We start from the raw sequence: 22,697 nt of genomic DNA on the forward strand, positions 1-22,697 counted from the left end.
ATAAATAAAATCATCCGGGCTAAAATGTTCTTGGCAAATGTATCTACTGTATAGCTTTTCCACATCCAGTGATAGTAAACTAACATTTCCTATTATATAATTGGTAATAATTACTCAAGTTACGGTTAGGTTATTACTCAAGTACACGGAAACAATATAATATTATTCTGTTTGAGACCTTATACTACGAATGTCCATTCGTAAACTGTTCAACTTTATACAGTTGTCATATTATTATAGACAATAATAGGCATTATATTATTATAATATTCAATATTGTACTGTGCCGTTAAATTTATAATAATTTATTTATAAATATCGTGAATATTGAATAACAATGCCGTCGCCGGCGCCCGCGCCCCGCCATTCAAAACCAATACTATGGCAAGGTAAGTTCCCCACCGAGCTGACAGCAACGACAACAGCGCTCTGCAGCGGCTGACAGCACGGAATCGGTTGCCACTATTTTCTACGGCATGGCTTATCTGTATATTATAAAATCAATGGTTAAACCAAACGGCATTCTTACGTATTCACAGTGGCGTATTTACGGGGGGGGGATCAAGGGGATCAATCCCCCCCCATAGACTGTATACACACAATTAATTATAGTCGTTACTCGTTATAATTTGACGATTATTATTTAAAATACTGTGATTATTTTTTTTTTTTTATCAGTAATTGATTAAATTTGTGAGAATTAAAATATTATGATATATTGTACAATATTCTCATTGGTAACCTAACCTAATCTATATTCAACTATGCGGTATCGTTTGGTCACTATGGTATCGTGTGATTATTTACACGACACGGTGTAGTGTGAACCCCGCTTCATGGTCTATGCGGTCCGTATTATCGTATTATCGTCGTTATACCCACAGATATATACTAATATTAGTATATATCTGTTATACCTATTCTTATAATATTATATTATTATCTATGGGTACTACTTCGGAGAACGAATGATAGCGCTCCGTCGTTTCAAGGCATGTTATCACAATTGTTTTATCATCATCATTATTTTATTTAATAATTTGCAGTTTTGAAATTTTAATCTGAATTTTGATGACTATAAAAATTTTTAAAAAAGTATTAAAATTATGAAATCTTCAAAAATAACTAAATATTTCCATGAAGATGAAGATAGAAAACATCAACATCAAGATAAAACTCTGGACACAACGAATGAACAAAATACTCTAATTGGTCATGACATCGAGGTGGGTATAGTTTTATAATAAATTAGTTTATGTACTATTTACATGAACATGACATTGTTATGATTGGTATAGCTTATTGGCTTGCTTATTTAATTTATTTTATCGCCATATCATAGATGGAGAATGCTTATGCTGTTGAGCCTTGTGCTAGTATTGATAATGAAAAAAAAAATATTTCTGAAATGAGTAACATTTTAGATATTGCTTTTTATTTAAACCGTCCATTAAGAGGACGTTTCACGAAAAATTTACGCGTGCAACGACTGATAGGATGCGCTGTTAAGTGTTTTCGCGATCCGCAAGCGCGCGGCGTTTAAGTCACGCCCACTATTTGCAGTCGGCGGCCGGCCGACGGTGCTCGTTCGGAAGCGCCGTTTATTTGTCTATGAACGTTCGTCGAGTACTATTCGTATCATTATAAAATTCATATACGCAAATACCGCCGTAATACTTTCAATACCCGCGTCCCGCGGTACCTATGAGCTACCGATTATAATTTAAGACGCTACTTACCTAAATATATGTCCCAATATATAAATCGTAGAAGCTGTATTATAACATAGCTTGATTTGTATTTATTGCATTATTGTCTACTAATTCAAATATCTATATTAAATATATATTTGGGTATTACCTAAATAAATACAGTGCAATCGAATTAATATTAATTACGTGTTTCATATTTTACATTCAAGTTATATTATTTTCCTTTTTTAAACATAATGATAGTAAATAATAATTAATGAAAATATATCGACATTTATACAAATACATGAAATGTTTCAAATCCTTATAACTAGCTTAAAAATAAGCGATATATATTTTGAAAATGTTAATCATACAAAAATAAAAAAAACAATTTATATTATAGGTACTATAAATTCTTTTTTTTTTTTTATGTTCTCTAAAATGTGTTTCGGCTCTAAAATATCTGACTTCAATAGCCGTTTGCCATACCGTGGATGAACCAATTCGGGCAAAAGACATTCCTTATAAAATCTGTAAAATACATGATTTCAAGTTATAAAATTCAAATATTATGTTATTTACAACTGTAGTAGGTATTTAGTTCGTATTTTTACTTACGTTTCTAACTGAGTTTCCATTTTAGAACTCCAAAAGTTTTTGTCGAATTCAACTACATCATAATGAAGCCAGTGTTCAGAATATACTACAAAATAGCATACCTTCCTCTTTGTTATTTTCAACTGCCCTTGCACTTGGTAGTAGTATGAACTATCTTTTTTTAGTTTCATTTTACCGTCTATAATGCATATGTAAGGTATCTGTAAATTATAAATAAAAATCATAGATAGGTAGGTATAATATACTAAACATACGCAGTACGCACTATGTGTCTATGTATATGAAATCGCGCGTTCATGTTTATTTGTATCATAGTTTATAATAATTATTATTTTATTGTACCTTTTTGTTGTCGACTGCAACTTGAATATCAATGGTATCTTTTGTCGATAAAGGACATTTAATTTCAAGTAGAGCTGTATCGCCTACCAAACCATCTGCAGAAAATAAAATAGGTATATATTTTATACGTAGGTAAATACAATATATACGTAATTTACAATGTACATTATACAATATACATAATATAATAATTATAATAAATCGTAATCACCAGGGCTAGCAGCTAAGTATGGTTTATCTTTGTCGATAAACAAACCACAATTTAAAACTTTAAAATTGGTTAAAGTTTCAAATTTCTTTCTAGCTATATCTTCCATCATTTTTCCATATTCCATCGCCTTGGTTGTTACATTTCCGTAAAGCAAATTATAAACAGTTCCTTTACATGATGTAGTTAAACGCATTTTACAAACTCTACCAAAGTTGGATGCAGTTAGGCGAATTCTGCGTTCAACTTGCCACGTTTGTGAATTCGATTGGTCAATTGTGTCCCTTTCTAACTTATCGATAGCTTCACTAGAAATTGATAATGATTTCATAAAATTATTTTTTTTTTCAACTATATCTCCAGGTGTTTCATAATCGTCTAATGGTTCAGCTAGTCCATAATGTTCATCGGGGCCAAAATTTTTTTTTCGTTTAGCAGTATATTTTTCTTTTTGAAAATGAAGCCTTCTTTTTTGTAAATTACTCAATTTACTTTCACGGGCTTTCAAAAATTGTTTACCAACTATTCCTATGTAGGTAAAAATATTATAAACAATATAAAAATATAAATTTTTAAATAATGAAAAATATAAATACCTGGACTCTTCTTAGTAATTGTTTTATGCATTGATCTAATATATTGTCCTGAAGTATTAAAAGATACTACAGCAGCTTCAACACGGGCGTTGTATGAATTTTTTAGAGCGAAATTAATGCGTTTGCCAGCAATATGTTTGTTGATAATACTATTAAATTGCTCACATATATTATTATCAACATCTAGTAACAAACTTTGGGCATTTTCAACAACTCGATGGTAAATTTGTGATATTTCACTCATTAACCCACACTTTTCCGCTTCAGGTACAACATTTTGTTCACCGATTTTAGAACCATTACAAAAATACGATTAGCAATTTAAATGTTGCCCTAGTAAATGTGATGGTCCATTTTCAATATCCTTTTTTAAATCTAAAATTATTTTATTTTACTTATATTATTTTTACTTGTGATTAAAATATTTATTTGTGTAAAAAACCAAAAATTCATTTTATTAACTACCTTTAATTTTGTTTACTTCACTATCACATAGCGATTTTCTATACTGAATAGCCATAGTTATGGCTGTTCGAAATTTATTGCATTTTTGTTTCTGATTTAATAAATTACGTAAGTGCACTGGATATTTAGTATTTTTGGTTAATTGAGATATTTTTTGACCAAGATTTCTCAATATGTGGTTGCGACATTCAATTTTATCTACTAATAATTTTGGCCCATATGGTAAAGTTTGATGAAGTCGCTTACACACAACTGTCTCCATCCCCTAAACATAATATTATTTAGGTATAATAATACAGTAGGTTATATGTCATATAATAGTATGAAGTGTAATTTATGATATTATTGTGATTAAAGTAATCATACCTATAAGTTTATTATATATTAGACCATGCATTTCAATACTCTTCGTAAAACCTTCAGCTATAGCGTCAGCTTCCATACCAGTTGATGTTCCTTTCCAATTTAAAAAACAATTATGAGTTTCAGATATTGTGTTTTTGTTTTTTGAACGTTCGCATATTAAACAATAACGATTACGTATTCCAATGAATAAAATTTTTTTAGTTCTAAACCCAATTATTGTTGCCTAAAATGTAAAATAATAATGTAATAGTATATATTCTTTTAACTATATCCTCTAAACTTAAATGCATAAAATAATACTATTTAGTCAGCAATATAATATATAATTATTATAAGTATATAATTTAGCAATATAAATTTTATAGAACTTATAGTATCTTACCACTCCAGATAACGAATCGTACTTAGTTTTATAACTTCGCTTACACCATGATCCGTCAGCTACTACAGTTATCATGGGCACTCCATCCGAATATATATTACCATCTTCAATGGCTAACTTTTTTTCTTCTATTCCTAAATAATTAATGTATATACGTACCTATAATAGTTAAAAGTCTACCCTGTTTCCGTGGATATACGGTAAATACCGGATATTATACCGAGTGATCCATTTAATGTAAAAAGACTCGTTTAAACTCATTAAAATTTAAATTTAAAACTATAAAAAAAAAATTTAAGTATAATTATAATGACTGACGTTAAATGGATCACTCTGTACATATAGAGAACAGTATCTAGTAAGTACTAAGTTTAACGCAAATATAACATTTTTTTAGCACGCTACTGTATACATAATAAATTATTATATATAAATAAAATTATTTTAAGATTTTTATAATTTTATATTGTAATAAATTATCATACCGGCTAGGTATATTTCATCCCACGCAGTTTTATTTATAATTTCACCAATATTTGATTGCAGTTTAATAAACACATTAGGTGAAATACACGGGACATCTATAGACGCTGAAAATTCATTCAGTTGTGTATGACCAATTCCAATTGCAATAGAACCACTAACTGCTGCTTTATTTACTCCTACATATTCAGTTTCAGAAGTGTCCTCAGAGTCAATTTTTATTTTAATTCGACAAACTAAACATTTAAACAGCCAAGAATAAAAAAATCCTTTTCTGTGTTCAGAAATTAATTCCATATCTAAGAATGTACAGTCTAGCCCTCCCTTGTGTCTACAATTCAAAATTTGTTTAAATACAAAATTCATATCTACAATTCGACGACCACACAATTCTTTAGATCTAAAAAAATAATTAAAAAATATTTCGCAAAAATTAATTGACTTTTAAAATATTTATATAATATTAGTATAAAGTTGTTAGCAAAGATTAGATACCTTTCAATTTGCTCATTGGACATTTCCACAGAAAGTTGAGTGGAGTTTATAATAGAATTTTCTTGTTCAATTTCTATAAAGGTCGATTGAGCGAGTGGACTAATTTCTGGATATAAATTGAATGTACTGGAATTACTGTTGTTAATATAATTGTTGCCATTTTCAATACTACAATTTGACATGCCGTCAGAAATTTCAATCGCAGATATATCATTACAACCCGGTATATCAGTCAGTATATCCACACCTGTCACTGTACTATTAAAAATGATTACTTATTATAAGTTATGAGTTTATGACACTATAATAGCGTATAAATAGTTAAATATAATATGAAATATGTGTCAACCACATTATTATTTTTAAATAAATAATTATATTATATTATTTAACTAACTTTTGTATTGGAGAATTAAAGTCAGCATTAGAAGTATCCTGATCGATTTCTCTCATAGTACCTTCAGTACTAAATAGATAAAAAAAAAATTAAAAAACAATATTACTATTAGTGGCGTAGAGCAAAATACAAAATGAGCGAAAACATATAGAGTGAAAAAATAAATATTATATACAGGTTAATATATCGGAAAGAAAAAGTACATAAAGATGTCGAATATTGTTATAAATTGACCACTCATGGTAAACAATTATTTGTTTTATAATATGACAGTACCGATGACTATGGTTTGTCAAACCAACGAATTATAATTTTTTGCACATCTGATAGTTTCAATTTGGAAGTTCATAAAAACCCTTCAAAATCAACAGACTTTAGTGGATATGCAGTTACATCAAATTAATAGTGGCATACGTTCTTCTAATAAAAAAAAATACAAAACTACCCAAAGCTATAATGTCAATGTATTTATTGATAATATGATAATTATAAAATATAATAATAATATGTCAAATATAATAGTCAAATTTATACGTCAACAATTACGAGTAAAATTATAAAATAAATTTAATAAAATATAATTTAGTAATAAATTTAAAATTTAAAAATCAATTTGTGGTGGCCAAGGATTTGCAATATAATTTAGTAAAAATTTGAACTTTTCTTCATCACGATAAGTATATTCCTCCACATAAATGTACAAGTTATACTACTACCAGCGTGACAGCGTGGTTTTGACTATATGTCTAAGTGTCCTAAAAGTTACCCAGCAAGTCTATAAAAATTACGATAAGTGCGATTGTAACGACACTGGAAAAAATAGAATTAGAAATAGAATCGCGTATAAAACGGCCTCGCAATTATCCATAATATGAGGTAGTCGCGATAACGCATATGTGGCGCGCGGTAGTCGCGATAACGCACAAGTACCAAAAAAATATATATATAATGATTTTGGGGAAAAATAAAAAATATTGTTGACGATTATTATAATATTCCCACACTTCAATATTTAAAAGGTATTACGTATAATTTTTCATTGCAAGTATAAATTTAATTATTTATTTTAATTATATTATAATATTAAATTACTAAGTATGACAAATATGGACAAAAATGAAACATAATTATGTATTAATTATAATGTGCAAATGATTTATTTTAATTATATTATAATATTATATTTTTTTCGCTCTATATGTTTTCGCTCATTTTGTATTCGCTCTTTTTCTTTCACTCAATTGTCGGGATACCATAGATAATATTTAAAAAATATAAAACAATAGCTAGTGTTGGAGAAAATAAGTATGCACTTACCTTAAAGTTTTACATAAATCCAATCTAAAATTTAAAAGGTACGTACCTGTCCTACATATTCGTCATATTCGTAAGTTGGACAGACATTTGTAGACTACTCTAATAATTTTATACAAATCAAAATGATGACACTATATTATAATACTTACGGTTGGTTTTTACAGAGTTTTTTCATACGTAAACCTACAGCTTTTTTTCCAGTAGATCTTTTTTTGGATCGAAATTTTTTTGGTGACATTTTTATATTAACAAATTCTAGAGTAGACAAGTCGATGAATAATAATTTATAAATAACTAGGTAGTTTACAGTTCACTAGACAAACATTCAACTAAAAGCGACTTGTTGTCTACTGTAGTACTGTTGTATGCTTGTCCTTATATTGGTATAGTAAAAATAAACAAAATTAAATTATTGCATAATATAGAAACCATAGATATAATATTATATTAACTATTATGTCTATGATTGAAAGTATTCCAGGAAATTATTACGGGCGCGCTAAATGCAGATAAGCGCGCGGCGCTGCGGCCAAGATCCGGACAACTTTATCGTGGTGGGGGAAATCGTGTTCGCTATTACAACGACCGTAGGCAGCAGCACATTACAGCCAAAAATATTTAATAAAATTGAAATGTTTATGTAAAAACTGTTTCGCGCGGGAAAGAACCGAGAAGGCAATAGTTATAACTAAGAAACGAAATTTTCACCACATAAAAAGGAGAATTTTGTCTGTGCAATGTCGTTTTCATTTTTTTGATATCACTTGTACAAAAAAAGTTCTCGTTGTTTCAAAATCCATTATTTTTCTATTTTTTTAACATGAATATTTTTTTTTGTATAAGTGATATCAAAAAAACAAAAACGATATTGCACAGACAAAATTCTCCTTTTTATGTGGTGAAAATTTCGTTTCTTAGTTATAACTATTGCCTTCTCGGTTCTTTCCCGCGTGAAATGGTTTTTACGGACGAATTTACAGATGTCAAACGTCCTCTTAACAAATGAGGAAAAAGTATTGGTAAGAATTTCGATTTGTAATATTTGTATTTGTTAGCAATCGAATCGAACCTATACACAATATGCTTATTTGTTTTCATTATTTATTAGGTTTTGAAAAATATTTGGGTTCATTCTAATAATTATGAATTTCCAATATTGGAAAGTAATAAAAAAAGAAAATTAAAGTTCCAAATATCATGGTTGCATTCATTTCCTTGGCTCACATATTCTAAAATTAAGCTAGGTGGCTTTTGTAAATACTGCATAGTCTTTGCTAAATATGGAGGTGTAGGAAACCAGAAACTTGGCAAGCTTGTAGTTGAACCATTTATGAACTTTAAAGATGCATTAAAAGTAAATATTTGAAACTTTTTTCCAAAGCTTTTAATTTCTAGCTAATTTATATCTCTTAAGGTGTTTCGTGCTCACTCTGCAAATGATTATCATGTTAAAGCCGTACTAGATGCAGAAAACTTTTTAAATGTCTTTGAAAACAGAAAAGTTCCCATTATTCAACAAATTGATAATGATAGGTATATAAAGATAGATATATTTAGTTGACATTTCAGTTTAATTTTATATTTTAAAATTTATAGATTAATACAAGTAAAAGAAAACAGAAAGAGACTAATTCCCATAATACAGTGTATTATATTATGTGGCCGAGAAAACATTCCTTTAAGGGGACACAGAGACTTTGGATCATTTAATATTGATGGTTGATAAAATTTTTTTTCTATTTTAAAATTCTTAAAAATAAATTACAATTATTTATTGAATAATTTTAGACGATCAATATAATGAAGGCAACTTCCGTGCTATATTAAAATATCGAGCTAATGGAGACGAATATCTTAAATCAATACTTGAAGGTTCAGGCAAAAGAAACAAATACACAAGTCCAGGTGTACAAAATCAAATTATAGAAGCTTGCAATAAACTTATTTTAAAACAAATTGTAGCCAAAGTAAATGAATCTAAATGTTTCTCCATTTTGGCGGATGAAACAACAGACATATCAAATATAGAGCAATTATCACTTTGTGTTAGATATGTTGATATCAACAACAAGTTAAATGAAGATTTTCTTCAGTTTGTACCTATTCATAGTCTAACAGGATCTGATTTAGCGGCATCAATTTTACAAGGTTTTAAATCTACTATTGCTTTTTAAATTTATTTTAAATGGTGATGGTGTTAACTTTTATTAATTGATTTAATAGGATTAAGTGACTGTGGAATAAATTGTGACTATATGTATGGACAAGGCTACGATGGAGCTAGTAACATGGCTGGTCAATTTAAGGGAGTTCAAGCAATTATAAGAAATAAATATCCGAATGCATTATATGTCCATTGCTCGGCACATTCTTTTAACCTAGCAGTTTCGTCATCTTGCAACATCAAACCCATTAGAAATTGTCTTGGTATTGTAGAAAAACTTCATATTTTTTTCAATACACCTAAAAGGCATCACGTTCTTTTAAATCAAATTGAAAAAAATGATTCCACCCCTAATGTTACTACTTTAAAAAGACTTTGTGCCACCAGGTGGGTACAAAGATATGACGCACTTAACGATTTTTGCGAATTATATAGTTTTGTCCACCAAGCATTAAGTTTTATAACTGCTGAATGGAATGATTCGTCAGCAACTGATGCTGGTATGTTATTGAAATGTATTCAAGATTCTGAATTTTTGGTTTCTCTTTATGTTACAAAGGTAAGTAATAGATTAGTATTAAGTATAGAAATATAGAATTAATAATTTAAATTCATATTAAAGTATTCATTTTTATGTCTTACACATCATAGGTATTATTTTCTTATGGCTTGCCGGTATGTAAACAATTACAGAAAGAGAGAATCGATTTAAAAAAAACTGTAGAAATTATTGAAAATATGATAGAAGCGATAACACATATGAGGGAGGATGCAGAAAATGAATTTAAATTAATTTTTGATGAAGCACAGGTATTATAAGTCTTTAAGATGATAGTAATAACAATAATATTAATCTTTGTGAAATAATATTTATTTCTATAGAGATCAGCTGATTTGGTTGGAAATACAATTACTCGTAAAAGAATTACAACTAAGCTAACAAATCGAGCAAACCCTCAAAATATGACATCTGATGAACAGTACTTTAGAGTGACTATATATTTACCTTTCTTGGACAATTTTATATCTGAAGTTAATGATCGTTTTTTAAACCATAAAAATGTTTTAAGGGGTATGTTAAAGATACTTCAACATTCAGTAATAATTATAATTACTTTCCTGTTTCCAAATGTTATCTATTTTTATTATTCATAATTTAAATTGTTTGTTACTAGGTTTTGAATGCTTATTTCATTCAAAATTTTCTGACCAAGACAGGAATGAAATTAAACATTTGGTTGATTTATATTCCCCCACAATTGATAAAAACAATATTATTGCTGAACTCAAGATGTGGAAATTGAAATTGGCCTCTAGTGACTTAAACCTAATTAAAAATGGATTAGAAGCTTTAGACAATTGCGATGAAGAAGTATATCCAAATATCCATTTTTTATTAAAAATATTTGTTAGTTTGCCTGTTTCAACAGCAACTCCAGAGAGAAGTTTCTCTAGAAAACGCCTCAAGACCTATCTGCGTAATACAATGAAAGAGGTTTAATATAATAAAATTATATAATAATAATTATATAATATAATAGCATTATTTGTTTTAGACACGTTTAAATGGATTAACACTGTTGTCAATTCATCGAGACATACCCTTATCAGTTGAAGAAGTTATAGATGAATTATCAAAAAAAGCAAGAAAATTAGATTTTGTATTGTAATAACAAATAAGTATTTGATTTTGGTTTAATAAAACATTTAATCTCAAGTAATGTGTTGAGTATAGTGTATTATAATTTTGGCAAACATAGAAAGTATATTTAATATTAATAAGCTTTTATAATTCCTGGAAACTTAGGGGGTGAGGGGGGCGTAGCCCCCCTCAAGTTAGTAATTACCGTAAAAAGTCATATCCCCCCCATGACAAAAACCTAAATACGCCACTGCGTATTCATATTGCCCTAACGGTGTTACGAACGACGTATACGGGATAGATTTTTCACACATACGCACGTGATGGAATCCATTCTTTAAATCTAACAATGTAAATATTTTCTTTTCACGTAGACGATCCAACTGGTCGTCTATTAGGGGTGTCGGAAAATTATCTCTTACTGTTATTTTATTAAGCTCTCTATAGTCTATACACAACCTATAGTCTCCAGATTTCTTTTTAACTAGCACGATCGGGCTGCTATATGCACTATTACTCGGTCTTATCACTCCTTCGGACAACAGCTCGTCTAAAATAACACGCAACTTATTTTGTTCACCGTATGACAGGCGTCTAGGGCGAAAAGAAATAGGTTGTTCATGCTTTAAAATAATTTTCATATCAAAATCTACATTACCGTCGCGTGACTCTACGTTTTCTTTTAACAGAACGTGATATTCGTTGTTATACAATTCAATAAACTTATTTCTTATCTCAGAGTCCAAATCCGGATTTATGTTCAACAAACAATTATCATTGCGGTCGTTTTCGTCTTGACCATAATTAATACATAATATTTCGTCGAAATTATTATCAACTTCTTTCATAATGATATCGGTATTAAGATTAATAATATTAACTTTATCGTTCATAAATTCAATTTTAAATCCGGGTTTAGACAGGAGATCCCTACCTAGAATAGCATCAGAAGACATGGTACTATTCGGTACAACATAAAATATAAAATCTATAACATTATTATCGATTATTACATTAGTTTCAAAAATCCCCAATATATTTAACTTAGCCCCGTTAATTCCGTAGAAATTACTATCACATTCTGATTTAATTACAACATAATTATTTGGAATGAACTCACATTTCAGAAGGCTTATAGGACTACCTGTGTCAATTACCGCGTTGAACTTGACCTCACAAACTTCATGTTCGGCAACGGGAACGTCAATGTGGCATTGTACTTCGTACGGCTTCGGGTGGTCGACGGGTGGTACATCATCGTCTGCAATGTCGATGTTCATTAGTCCTGACTTCTTTTCTGTTGATGCATCGGAACTCTGTCTTGTACGTCCTGGACAACTTCCTATTTGATGTGACATCGAACCGCACTCATAACAGGCTCCCTTTTCTCTCTTTGGCTTAGGACACTGAGGTGAAATATGTGTTCTCGATCCACAATTAAAACACGATTGGACTGTCGGTTTTCCTTCGTAATCTGTTGTGTTTTTCGGATTTTCTTTCTTCGTCGGTAAAGACGATGGTGTATCATTCTGCTGTCGTGGTATAGGCTTATGTACACCGTTATCTTTACTGTTTGCTGACGACTGGCGAAAACGAGTCGCACGTGATGTATCTAAACGTTCATACTCGACCATATCGTTCAATAAGTCGTCTTCGTTTCGATGATCACGGCCCAATAAATACATACTTAGATCCTTTGAGAAAAGACCTTCCAAAACTTGTATTTTCGATTCATAAAAAGATAGGCCAACTCGTTTGCACAGGTAAACTTTTTCGTGAAAATATTCGCGTATATTCTCGTTTCGTTGTTGGACGCGACGACTCATTTCTTTCCAACAATCACCTGTCAACACTACGCCTACGAACGTTTTGCAAAACTGCCTTTCAAAATCGGCCCAGTCCTCGATATCTCTCGATATGAACCAATGACGAGCAGCACCGTCCAGATTTGCACGCACGGACTGCAATTTAAAGTTGTCTGGCCAGCGATGTAGATTAGCGACACCGTTCACTGTCCGCAACCAATCTCGAGCTTGCGCGCCCGTTGTTAGCCCATTAAAAACTGGTATAGATTTATTTAAATCCGGTGCAATTGTCATGTCGTTCGACGATTTACTAGCTTGCTGCGACTTCAATAGCTCCATTAACATGGCGTTTTGTGACATTAAAGTACAAAGTAGTGTATTTGTATTCACATTACCTATATCGACATTCGGTCCATTCGGTATGTTGGCATGTACTTCCTGTGTATCATTCGTTTCATTGAACATGTCAACGTTGTTAGCGTGACTTCCTTGCGCATCATTCAATTCATTTTCCTGTCCTTCGTTGTTAACGTTATCTTCATCATTCATATTGCTACGGGATCGTGTAACAACTCCGGCGTTAACATTCGGTTGATTTTTCATACTGGTTAACATTCACTTTCAAATACTTAGTAAAAAAAAAAAAAAAATTACACAATAACAATTACATTCATAATTAATTCAGTTCAATCCCACTTCTGAAACTGATGGTGCGAGTGGACACTTAAAATAAATAAAGATCGGACATAGTGATGCCAAAAAAAATCAGAATCAGACATACGTATTATTAATTTATTGTCACATAACACACGCCGTACTCAACAGTCGACGGGCGGTGATGACTAACTACTGACTTATTTTAAATATTTTCAATAATACAAAATAATAATCTGTCGTCGCAGTGGTCGGCTTGGATCGGCGGGCCGATGCATGCCGACAACGGCTACGACGCAAACAAAAATATTACACAAATAGGTTTATCGGTCGGTCGGTCGGTCCGCACGACACACGACAAGCCATACATATAAGATATAACATATAATATATAGATAGACATAATAATAATAATAGTAATAATGATAATAATCACTACATATTTTATTTTTAAACAATTTTAAATTGTGCATATACTTTAAAATTTAAATAGTAATCAATTATAATGAATTACAAATAATAATAATTGCTAATAACTTACTATGTGTGTATTAAATTTGATGCAACATTACATTATTTTATTTTTTTATTTAAAGTATGTTTTATTTTTTTTCAACTTTCGTTTAGTGTTATCAATCGGATTATATTATCAATTATGTCCCGTATCAAAGTGATTACATTAAGCGGCGACCACTGTATATACATATTACATAATTAGAGATGTTAAAAAAATAATTTTTTATGTTGGTGAAATACTCGCATTTAATCATATTATGTTAACAACGTTTTAAAAAATTAAGTCATAACTGTAAAATTATTCTGTATTCCCTTCCGGTACTGCGAATTTCCACTGCCAGGGGAGACTTGCACGAGGGGAAAGGAAATAGTTTGCCAAAAGTAGTCGCTGAAGAACCCTCGTGTATAGACATATCTCGTACTCGTATGTTGGTCGGTACTTCCACTGTCTCGTTCATTTGTGCTGTATCGTGGGGTCTGTACTCAATTCCTTCTCGCTTCCGTACGAAATTGTGAAGGATGCAGGCAGATTTTATTATATCATTCACTGTTGTTGGATCACGACATCGTATGGGCCCATTCAACACCGCAAACTTTTCTGCTGCCATACCAAACACACATTCAATAGATTTTCTTCCACGGCTCAATCTATAATTAAATATTCTCTTCGTATTATCGAAGGATCTACTTGAATAGGGTCTCAATAAGTTTCAAGACAGTGGAAACGCTGCATCTCCGACAAAATAGTAAGGAAATGGAGTGTTACTTTCATCATGTCGTAATGAGGAGGGTGGGGGGATGTTAAAACTTCCATGGGTCATCCAGTAGTTCATTGTACATGCTTTATAAATTCCTCCGTCACTGTTACGTCCAGCAAAACCTGGTTCAATAATGGTAAATAGGCCATCTGCGTCACAGCATGCCATAAGTACTGTAGAGTGGAAATGCTTATAGTTGAAATTTTCAGAACCTGTGTGTGGAAATTTCTCAATTCGGATGTGCTTCCCGTCCAAGGCACCAATGCAGTTGGGTAGGTTCCATAGCAGCTCAAAACGATCAGCAATGTGTTTAAATTGATCTTGTGTTGGTACAGGCATATAAATATCCTTCAGTATATTCCAGATGATGTCAGTAGTTTCCCTGATAATTTTTCTGACTGTGCTTTCACCTCTAGCAAAATATAATGAAAGCACAACAAATGTTCCACCAGTAGCCAAATATCTGTAATAATACGAATTTCAATACAAGGTTCTACAATTTTATCGATGATAAATATATTTTTTTTCTCTACATATCATATAGTATATTATATCGTAGTCCATATAGAAAATTATATTTGGCATCACTTATACATGGTATAATTTTTAAAAGATTAGGAGTTTAAAACTAAAACTAAAAACCAAATATTTTTACGAGTGCCTACATTTTAAATTTTTACGAAAATAAAAATTAAAAAAAAGTACAGGATATAGGAGTTGGGTAGGATATGAATTTATAGGTTAAGCATTATAATTTATAGGATAGATTTTGGGATTATTTTATATTATAAAAGATGAATTGTCAGTGTATATGTTTGTAGTAAATCGTTATTTAAACGTGTGAATTTTTGTAAAAATTACAGCTTCAGACGCTCGTTAAAATTTTTTGATTGAAATGATCGTGACTGTACAGCAGAGTGAGTTTCCGATTTTTTTTTTTTTTTTTATTTTAGCTGCCGAATGCAAAGAGAAGTGGCGAAATCTACGTACAGTTTTCATGCGTAAAATGAAACCACCTCCAAGTGGAGCTGGAGCAAAAAAAAAGGCATATTATTTGGAAGACGCCATGCATTTTTGTTTGCCGTTTATAAAAACATCCGCTCCTCCATCAACCGGAAATTTGCCACCAGTACCACTTAACTCACCTGGTGAAGTTGTAGACGATACAGAAATATTTGAGGATAGTGCATCCCAAATGGATTTATCACAAACATTTGTACCTACGCAAACATCATTCCCTGACTCTCCAGTACATTCACCGTTTCAACTTAGTAATTCAACCGAGAATTCAACACCATTTCAACAAACAATTGATCAACCAGTAAAATTATCATCATCCGCTCAAGCCAGGAAAAAATTGACTTTGAAAAAAAAAACATCAGCAGCAGCCGCAGATCATTCTGTAGCTGAATATTTTAATGCCAAACGAGCAATGTTGCAGATAAATGAAGCAGAGAATAGCTCTCAAAAAATTGATAGACAAGGATAATACCAGAACTGGAAGATTTAAATGATTCTCAAATCAAATTATTTAAACGACGTGTTAAGGAAATCTAGCCAACTTGCAACAAATATTAGTAATAGGCCAATAAGTAAATTCATTATTTAAATTGTCTACATAATAAATACCAAAACAATGATGATTTACATGGCTCTTCATAAAAGTCAACTGCAATATTATATTTTTTTCCAATTATTACATTTTTATTTAGAGAAGGACTGAATGCAAAATTGTAAATTTCTACGATTGAATTACAAAATAACTTGCAACAACAATTTTCAACAACAATCTTAAATTGAGGGTTATTTGTACCAGGGACATGGACCTGATTGGTATACCATCATTGTATATATTTTCTTTTACTAACTTATAACTTTTTAATGTATGCTCATTGTCATTAATTAAATATGTTTTTTGAGCGTTTTCTTCTGATAACCTTATGACCTGGGGTAAAACATGATGTGACTTTCTAACCAACTTTTTTAACTTTTGTAGGTAGTTTTCTGCAGGGAAATTACTAAAAAAATTCATATTTCCAAATTCTTTTACATCCGAAGCTATATGTAACAAGTTATGAATATTATGTGTTAGAAATTCTGGACCATATAAATGCTTAGTACCTACATAAAACAAAGTGGGTTAATAATTCTTCTGCATAATCATTGTAAAGTTGGTATTTTTCAGATAGTAATATAATAGAAGCTACGTGCAAACTTATAAAACGATCATATTTAGTGTTATGCAGAACTCTTTTTAGTACAATTGGCCCGGTATAGAGAAGGAGTTGTCGAAATTCAGTTTCTTTCCAACGTTTGCTTTCTTTTTAAGCATTAAATTATTGTGTTAAATAATGTTTTTTTATATATGTATGAATAACAGTTGTCAGCATTTATGTTTGCTTCTGAAGGGAAATCAATTTCCAAAGTAACCAATAGCTTATTGAAAACAATATTTACTGATAAATGTGCATCTGCCTATAGCTGGTAAGGTCAAAAAGAAAAAAAGAAATTAGAAAATTAGAAAATTTTCAAAGTTATTATAAGTAAGTCATATTTTTTTTTTTATTACCTATTATAACATACTATTGAGGTAAACATAATTTGTGTAAATATTTTTATAGACTGTGTTGGTAATAAATTTCCTAATTCAGAAAACTACAAGATGGATGTCATTGCAAGTGTAATGAATTGGTTTGCCCAAGCACCTACGAGAATTCTTAGGTATGTTTATTATACATATAATAATATATTGTATAGTTTTTTGCACTATACACTAAACATGAAATATTTATGATACGTCAATAATTTATATTGATTTTTGAAATTTGTTTTCTTGTGTTATTATACTGGAAGATATATAAGTTTTATAGGTTCTGTTATATAAATACTGAGAATGTATCAATTTTAACTGAATTACCTAGTTTCTTATAATCTTTTTAATTTTTGTTAGGTGTTATAGCTTAAACATTGGTATTTATTATTAATTCATTTAAATGATAATAAAATAAATTAGTCATATTATTTATTCTTTCAATATGATAAATTTATTAGTTATAACTTATAAACATAATAATATGGCATTGAGTATATTTTATATTTCTTAATCACATCATTATAAGACCTGGTGTCTGTGTTGAGTATTATAGCTATAATTTTGAAACTACATAATACTTACATACTTATCAGTATATAGTACCAATAAGTGATAATTTTTGAAAAATTATTAAACTATTGAATTCTCACAAGTAGCATATATTATATTTTGAATTTATTTTATATATAGACTGGGCCCAAGGACACAAATAATTTATGTGTATATATATTTATAGACATAGTATAAATAAATAACTATCATCTTAAATCTTTATACATCAATATCTAAATAATACATTTTAATCCAATTATAAAATTGTATTATAATTATAGTAAAATATTTAAGCTGAATTTATTTTTGTTTTGTTTAATATAGAGACAAAAAAAGAAACATAAAATCTGCTGAAAATATACCAGCCGCAGGACTACTACAATCATCATCATTTGATGAAGATGATACTACATAATTCATTATTCACAGTGGCGCAGGAACTATTTTTCACGAGGGGGGGGGGGGGGCAAAAAATAAAAACCTAATAACAATTATAATATATATATTTTATTTGTGATTAATAACAGAAATTCTTTCTTAATATTTTATTCTTTTAATGTTGATATAGGTAGTATATAATAATATAAATAAATAAATAAATATAAAAATGAAATATAAAAAAATATGTCTACTTAATACCTTAAGTTATATTTTAAAGTAACAATATATAAATAAATATAAAAATGAAATATAAAAAAATGTATCTACTTTATATCTTTAGTTATATTCTAAAGTAACAATATATAAATACAATAAAATAAAATTCACAAAGAAAATTAACCTTTGGAAATTGTTGCTGCCAAGATTAGTAAAAATTTCCGAATGTTGATTTTCTTTGTGAAGTTCTGGAAACAAATTCTTTGGCAATTAACTTCAAATCGATGTTTGCTGTCATAGACTTATGAACGTGTAATATTATCATATGAATTAATCTCTTTTGGGTCATTGTAGATCTCAAATATGTTTTTAGCCTTCTTAAAGCACTAAAAGAACGCTCAGCAGTCGCAGCAGAAGCTGGTATTGTTAAAATTAATTTAATTAGTTTTGTGATTTCAGAAAATAAAGAATATTTAACATTAAAATATTCATTTTTCAAATTATTAATAATATCTGAAATACTAGTGATAGATACTATGGATGGTAACATAATAAGCTGTGCATGTAGCTTATTTATGTCAAAATCCTCACTCATATTATTTAAATAATTAGTAAGTTCTTGGTGAGTTTTTGTGTTTTGATCTACAATTATGTTTTCTAACTTTTTTTTTTTTTTTTTTGCTTTATAATGATTATACAATCTATACTTTGTAGCATAATAAGTATAAGTGACAAGTGACAAAAACTAAACATGATAAAGCGTGATTAAGAAGTCGCCCACTAGTGACTCTTTGCATTATGGGTTTTCTAACTTAACCAAGTTTTTTAGACCTTGTTGATTAAAACGTCTATCAGTTTCATTTATTAAATAGTCAATTATTTCAAACATATCTTTCTTCAATTCACATATTGATGATAATTTTGTAGGAGGGTTATTTGTGTATTGAAGTCGTTTTGGTATTTTTTGAATGCGCCTAGTGTCGTCAAGTGGTTCCAATACACATATTTCAGCATGAAACTTAACGGTATTTAATATCTTTTCAAAATTTTCATTAGTTCTGAATGATATTAATGTTTTCTTCAATGTATCCGCAGCTTTAATTGAATTAGATGCACAAAATTTAGGATTTTGTAGCACTTTTGCCAATTGTTCTACAGGACCAAAGATATGTATTGCAATAGTCAAAAAAAACATTGTCTTAAATTTTTATAATTTTTTTACATATTCTCTTAGTGTTGATTTTCTATCATCTGCTATACAAACACACCCTGAGAGCATTTCATCTAAAGTTTTTTGAACTCTGTTATAGTTATCTAAAAATCTTGTTAAACTTTTAACTCTTACAGACCATCTAGTTGGACAAAATGGAAGTAGATTTTGTTTTATACTACCTAATTCAGAAGAATTGTAACATGGTTCTAACACTATATTTTCATAAATACTTTTTCTCTTAGCAGATTCAAGAATAGCATTTGATACATCTCTGACCATAGTAAAGGTATCACACATAGCACTATTTTTTTGTGCAACTTCTTGTAATGCCAAATCCAACGAATGATTACTACAGTGTACTAAACAACTTTTTGGTTGAACATCTTCAATTAATTTTTTCACCCCGTTCAATTTCCCAGACATATTGGCAGCTCCATCAAAACAGTGGCCTCTTAAATTCGATGTAGATAAAGTAAGCCGTGTTAATACATCTTTTATTGGGTCAAAAAATGTTAACGCTTTACTATCAAGTGTATTATATAAACCAGTAAATACTTCATGAACTTCAAAATTTGAATCGGCATAGCGAATGCATAAGGAAAATTGTTCTGCAGAAGAAATATCAGTAGTTGAATCAGCAATTATAGAGAAGTACTCTGATTTTTTTATTGATTTAATTAGTTCACGCTGTACATTTTTTCTAATATCTCATTCTGAATATCTGAACTAAGCCAGTTATTTTTCTGTTGTATCCAATATCTTAAACATGGAACATCTATACATCTTTCTTCTAATAAGGAAATAAAATTGCCATCATTATTAGAATGACATCTAATACTTAATCCTATCTGACTAAGGTATCGCAAAGTACTTATTATTGTTAATAAAGCTGTAGATGCATTTTTTTGTTCTTCAATTTTTTGTTTTGATAATAAAGAATCGACTGATATATTTGTATTAATACTTAAAAGAAAATGTATAGAGTTGACATGCATTTTACTGTTTTCATGGGATTTCAATTTTTCAGAGGCTTTTTTCCAATTATTAAAACCATCTACTATAAAATATAACTCTGTATGTTTATTTAATTTATTATTTGTCTTATCGTAGAATGAAACGCAATCAAAACAAAATGCACGATCTTTAGATTCATCATAATGAAGCCAGGTAAACGTTTCAAACCACTTTGATGATCTATTTTTGTGTCTTGGAAAAATAAAATTATTTGACGGTTGATTTTTTGTTTCAATTATAGGAAGAATGGGTTGATTACATTTTTTTGGAATTGAAGTTATTGATGTGACATCACTGACATTATTTTGTAAATCCTGTTTTATCTCTGACTCCTGGAAAAAATAGTGCCTTTTTCAATATAATATACTTTTTATAACAATTTAGAGTTGAATCAGAGAAATGAATGCCCACACAATACTTAAATGCATGCATTTATTATAATACTGTGTTCTGTCGTTGTTTATTTAAAAAGTTTTTTTTAAACAAACTCTTGTCTATAGTTTATACACTGTAGTTAGTAGTATGAAACTATGAAATAACAGTCCTAATTATTATATGATTTAAAAATATTTAAAAGTGGTAATTTTATTTTATTTAAAATTAATTTAACAATCAATTATAATACCAATAATACCATAGTACGTAACTATTACTATACCTTTTTATATAAGAAAAAAACCTATTGTAAGTGAAATAAATTTAAAGAAAACAGTGAAATTCCTCTGAGATCTACTCAAAATATAAATAAATCTTTAAGTGCAAAATGCGTTAAGCAGTATTAAGCAGTGTGAAAAAGTTAATAGTGATTAGTGATTGTAAAGCTAAAATGTTAACCTTATAATCATCACTATCAACAGACACTCCTTCATTGACCAATTTTCTGTTTAGTACATCAAATGCTGCATTCATCACCAAACAAAAATTTTCCGTAGCAATATAACTTTTTAATTGTGGGCACAAAGAGCGATAGAACACTATACCTTTTGCCATTGATTTACTTAGAATCTGAGAAGTTATTATGATAGTACTCAAATGGATAACCTATGAAAACAGATATACCTGTACAGCCAAACGAACTCGCATTTTTGCAGAACTGTTTAAAATGAGATGAGAAGCTGATATTTTTGGACATACTCTCAAATCACTATTATTACCTATATCTATATCATGCACAATTTTAAAATGGTTCCATTCCACTTGTTAGCGACCTTCTTTTATTTTATTTTATATTTATTTACCAATGTATAATATTTTTTGTGTTATTGTAAGGGCCGAGGTGCTGTGTGCCCTGGACTGGTCACACTGTAAAGAATTGGCTCGGACGACCGCGACGGCGGCAAATCATGAGTCAGTCTTGTTTTTGGCGTGACCAGTGACACCGAATTGTCACTGTGTCCAGTCAACCGTCTCAAAACCACCCGTTGTGATTACCCTTGTTTTGTAATTATAATATTCATTTTCTTATTAATTACTAGTAGCACGCCGTTACCTGTGGCTCTGTATTATTATTATTTTATGTTGTGTTCTTTAACATTATACGGTTTTTATAATACGTAAAATCACTGCTGTTTTTTTTTCATTTACTAACCCATTAGTATAACATCCTGACCCGAGCCCGAGATTTATTAAAAATAAATACTATGTGTTAATATTTAATAGTTTTTTAAATTAATATATTTTTTAAATTTAATTTAATATGAAAATGAATAAAAAAAATAATAAAAATATGCAACATGTAAACTAGAAAATTTTAATAATTTACATATCATACATTTTTACAATATTGATACTTACATTTAAATATTGTAAAAAAAAATACTATAAGT

At 29.6% G+C, this 22,697-nt stretch overlaps 3 protein-coding genes and 1 pseudogene across 3 annotated transcripts; 1 reads left to right on the forward strand and 3 right to left on the reverse strand.

The window, feature by feature from the left end:
• Positions 1 to 2,058: 2,058 nt before the first annotated feature.
• Positions 2,059 to 3,315, reverse strand: LOC132923749 (uncharacterized). Its single transcript, XM_060987705.1, has 4 exons — positions 2,866 to 3,315; positions 2,655 to 2,749; positions 2,313 to 2,512; positions 2,059 to 2,225 (listed from the first exon to the last, which is right to left on the reverse strand). The coding sequence occupies exons 1-4, from the start codon at positions 3,191 to 3,193 to the stop codon at positions 2,087 to 2,089; spliced, it is 762 nt and encodes a 253-aa protein (XP_060843688.1). The 5' UTR covers positions 3,194 to 3,315; the 3' UTR covers positions 2,059 to 2,086.
• A 5,378-nt stretch (positions 3,316 to 8,693) lies between these two features.
• Positions 8,694 to 11,197, forward strand: LOC132926021 (52 kDa repressor of the inhibitor of the protein kinase-like). The gene is made up of 10 exons (XM_060990373.1): positions 8,694 to 8,717; positions 8,778 to 8,896; positions 8,960 to 9,081; positions 9,152 to 9,511; positions 9,587 to 9,914; positions 9,963 to 10,086; positions 10,179 to 10,337; positions 10,410 to 10,599; positions 10,703 to 11,022; positions 11,084 to 11,197. The coding sequence occupies exons 1-10, from the start codon at positions 8,694 to 8,696 to the stop codon at positions 11,195 to 11,197; spliced, it is 1,860 nt and encodes a 619-aa protein (XP_060846356.1).
• Positions 11,198 to 11,363: 166 nt separating this feature from the next.
• LOC132926022 (uncharacterized) lies at positions 11,364 to 13,577 on the reverse strand. Its single transcript, XM_060990374.1, has 3 exons — positions 12,242 to 13,577; positions 12,104 to 12,157; positions 11,364 to 12,010 (listed from the first exon to the last, which is right to left on the reverse strand). The coding sequence occupies exons 1-3, from the start codon at positions 13,575 to 13,577 to the stop codon at positions 11,364 to 11,366; spliced, it is 2,037 nt and encodes a 678-aa protein (XP_060846357.1).
• Positions 13,578 to 14,428: 851 nt separating this feature from the next.
• On the reverse strand, positions 14,429 to 15,241 carry LOC132926023 (uncharacterized; annotated as a pseudogene).
• Between the last annotated feature and the right edge of the window lie 7,456 nt (positions 15,242 to 22,697).

Source organism: Rhopalosiphum padi, chromosome 3, assembly GCF_020882245.1.
Source record: "Rhopalosiphum padi isolate XX-2018 chromosome 3, ASM2088224v1, whole genome shotgun sequence".
Classification (NCBI taxonomy): domain Eukaryota; kingdom Metazoa; phylum Arthropoda; class Insecta; order Hemiptera; family Aphididae; genus Rhopalosiphum; species Rhopalosiphum padi.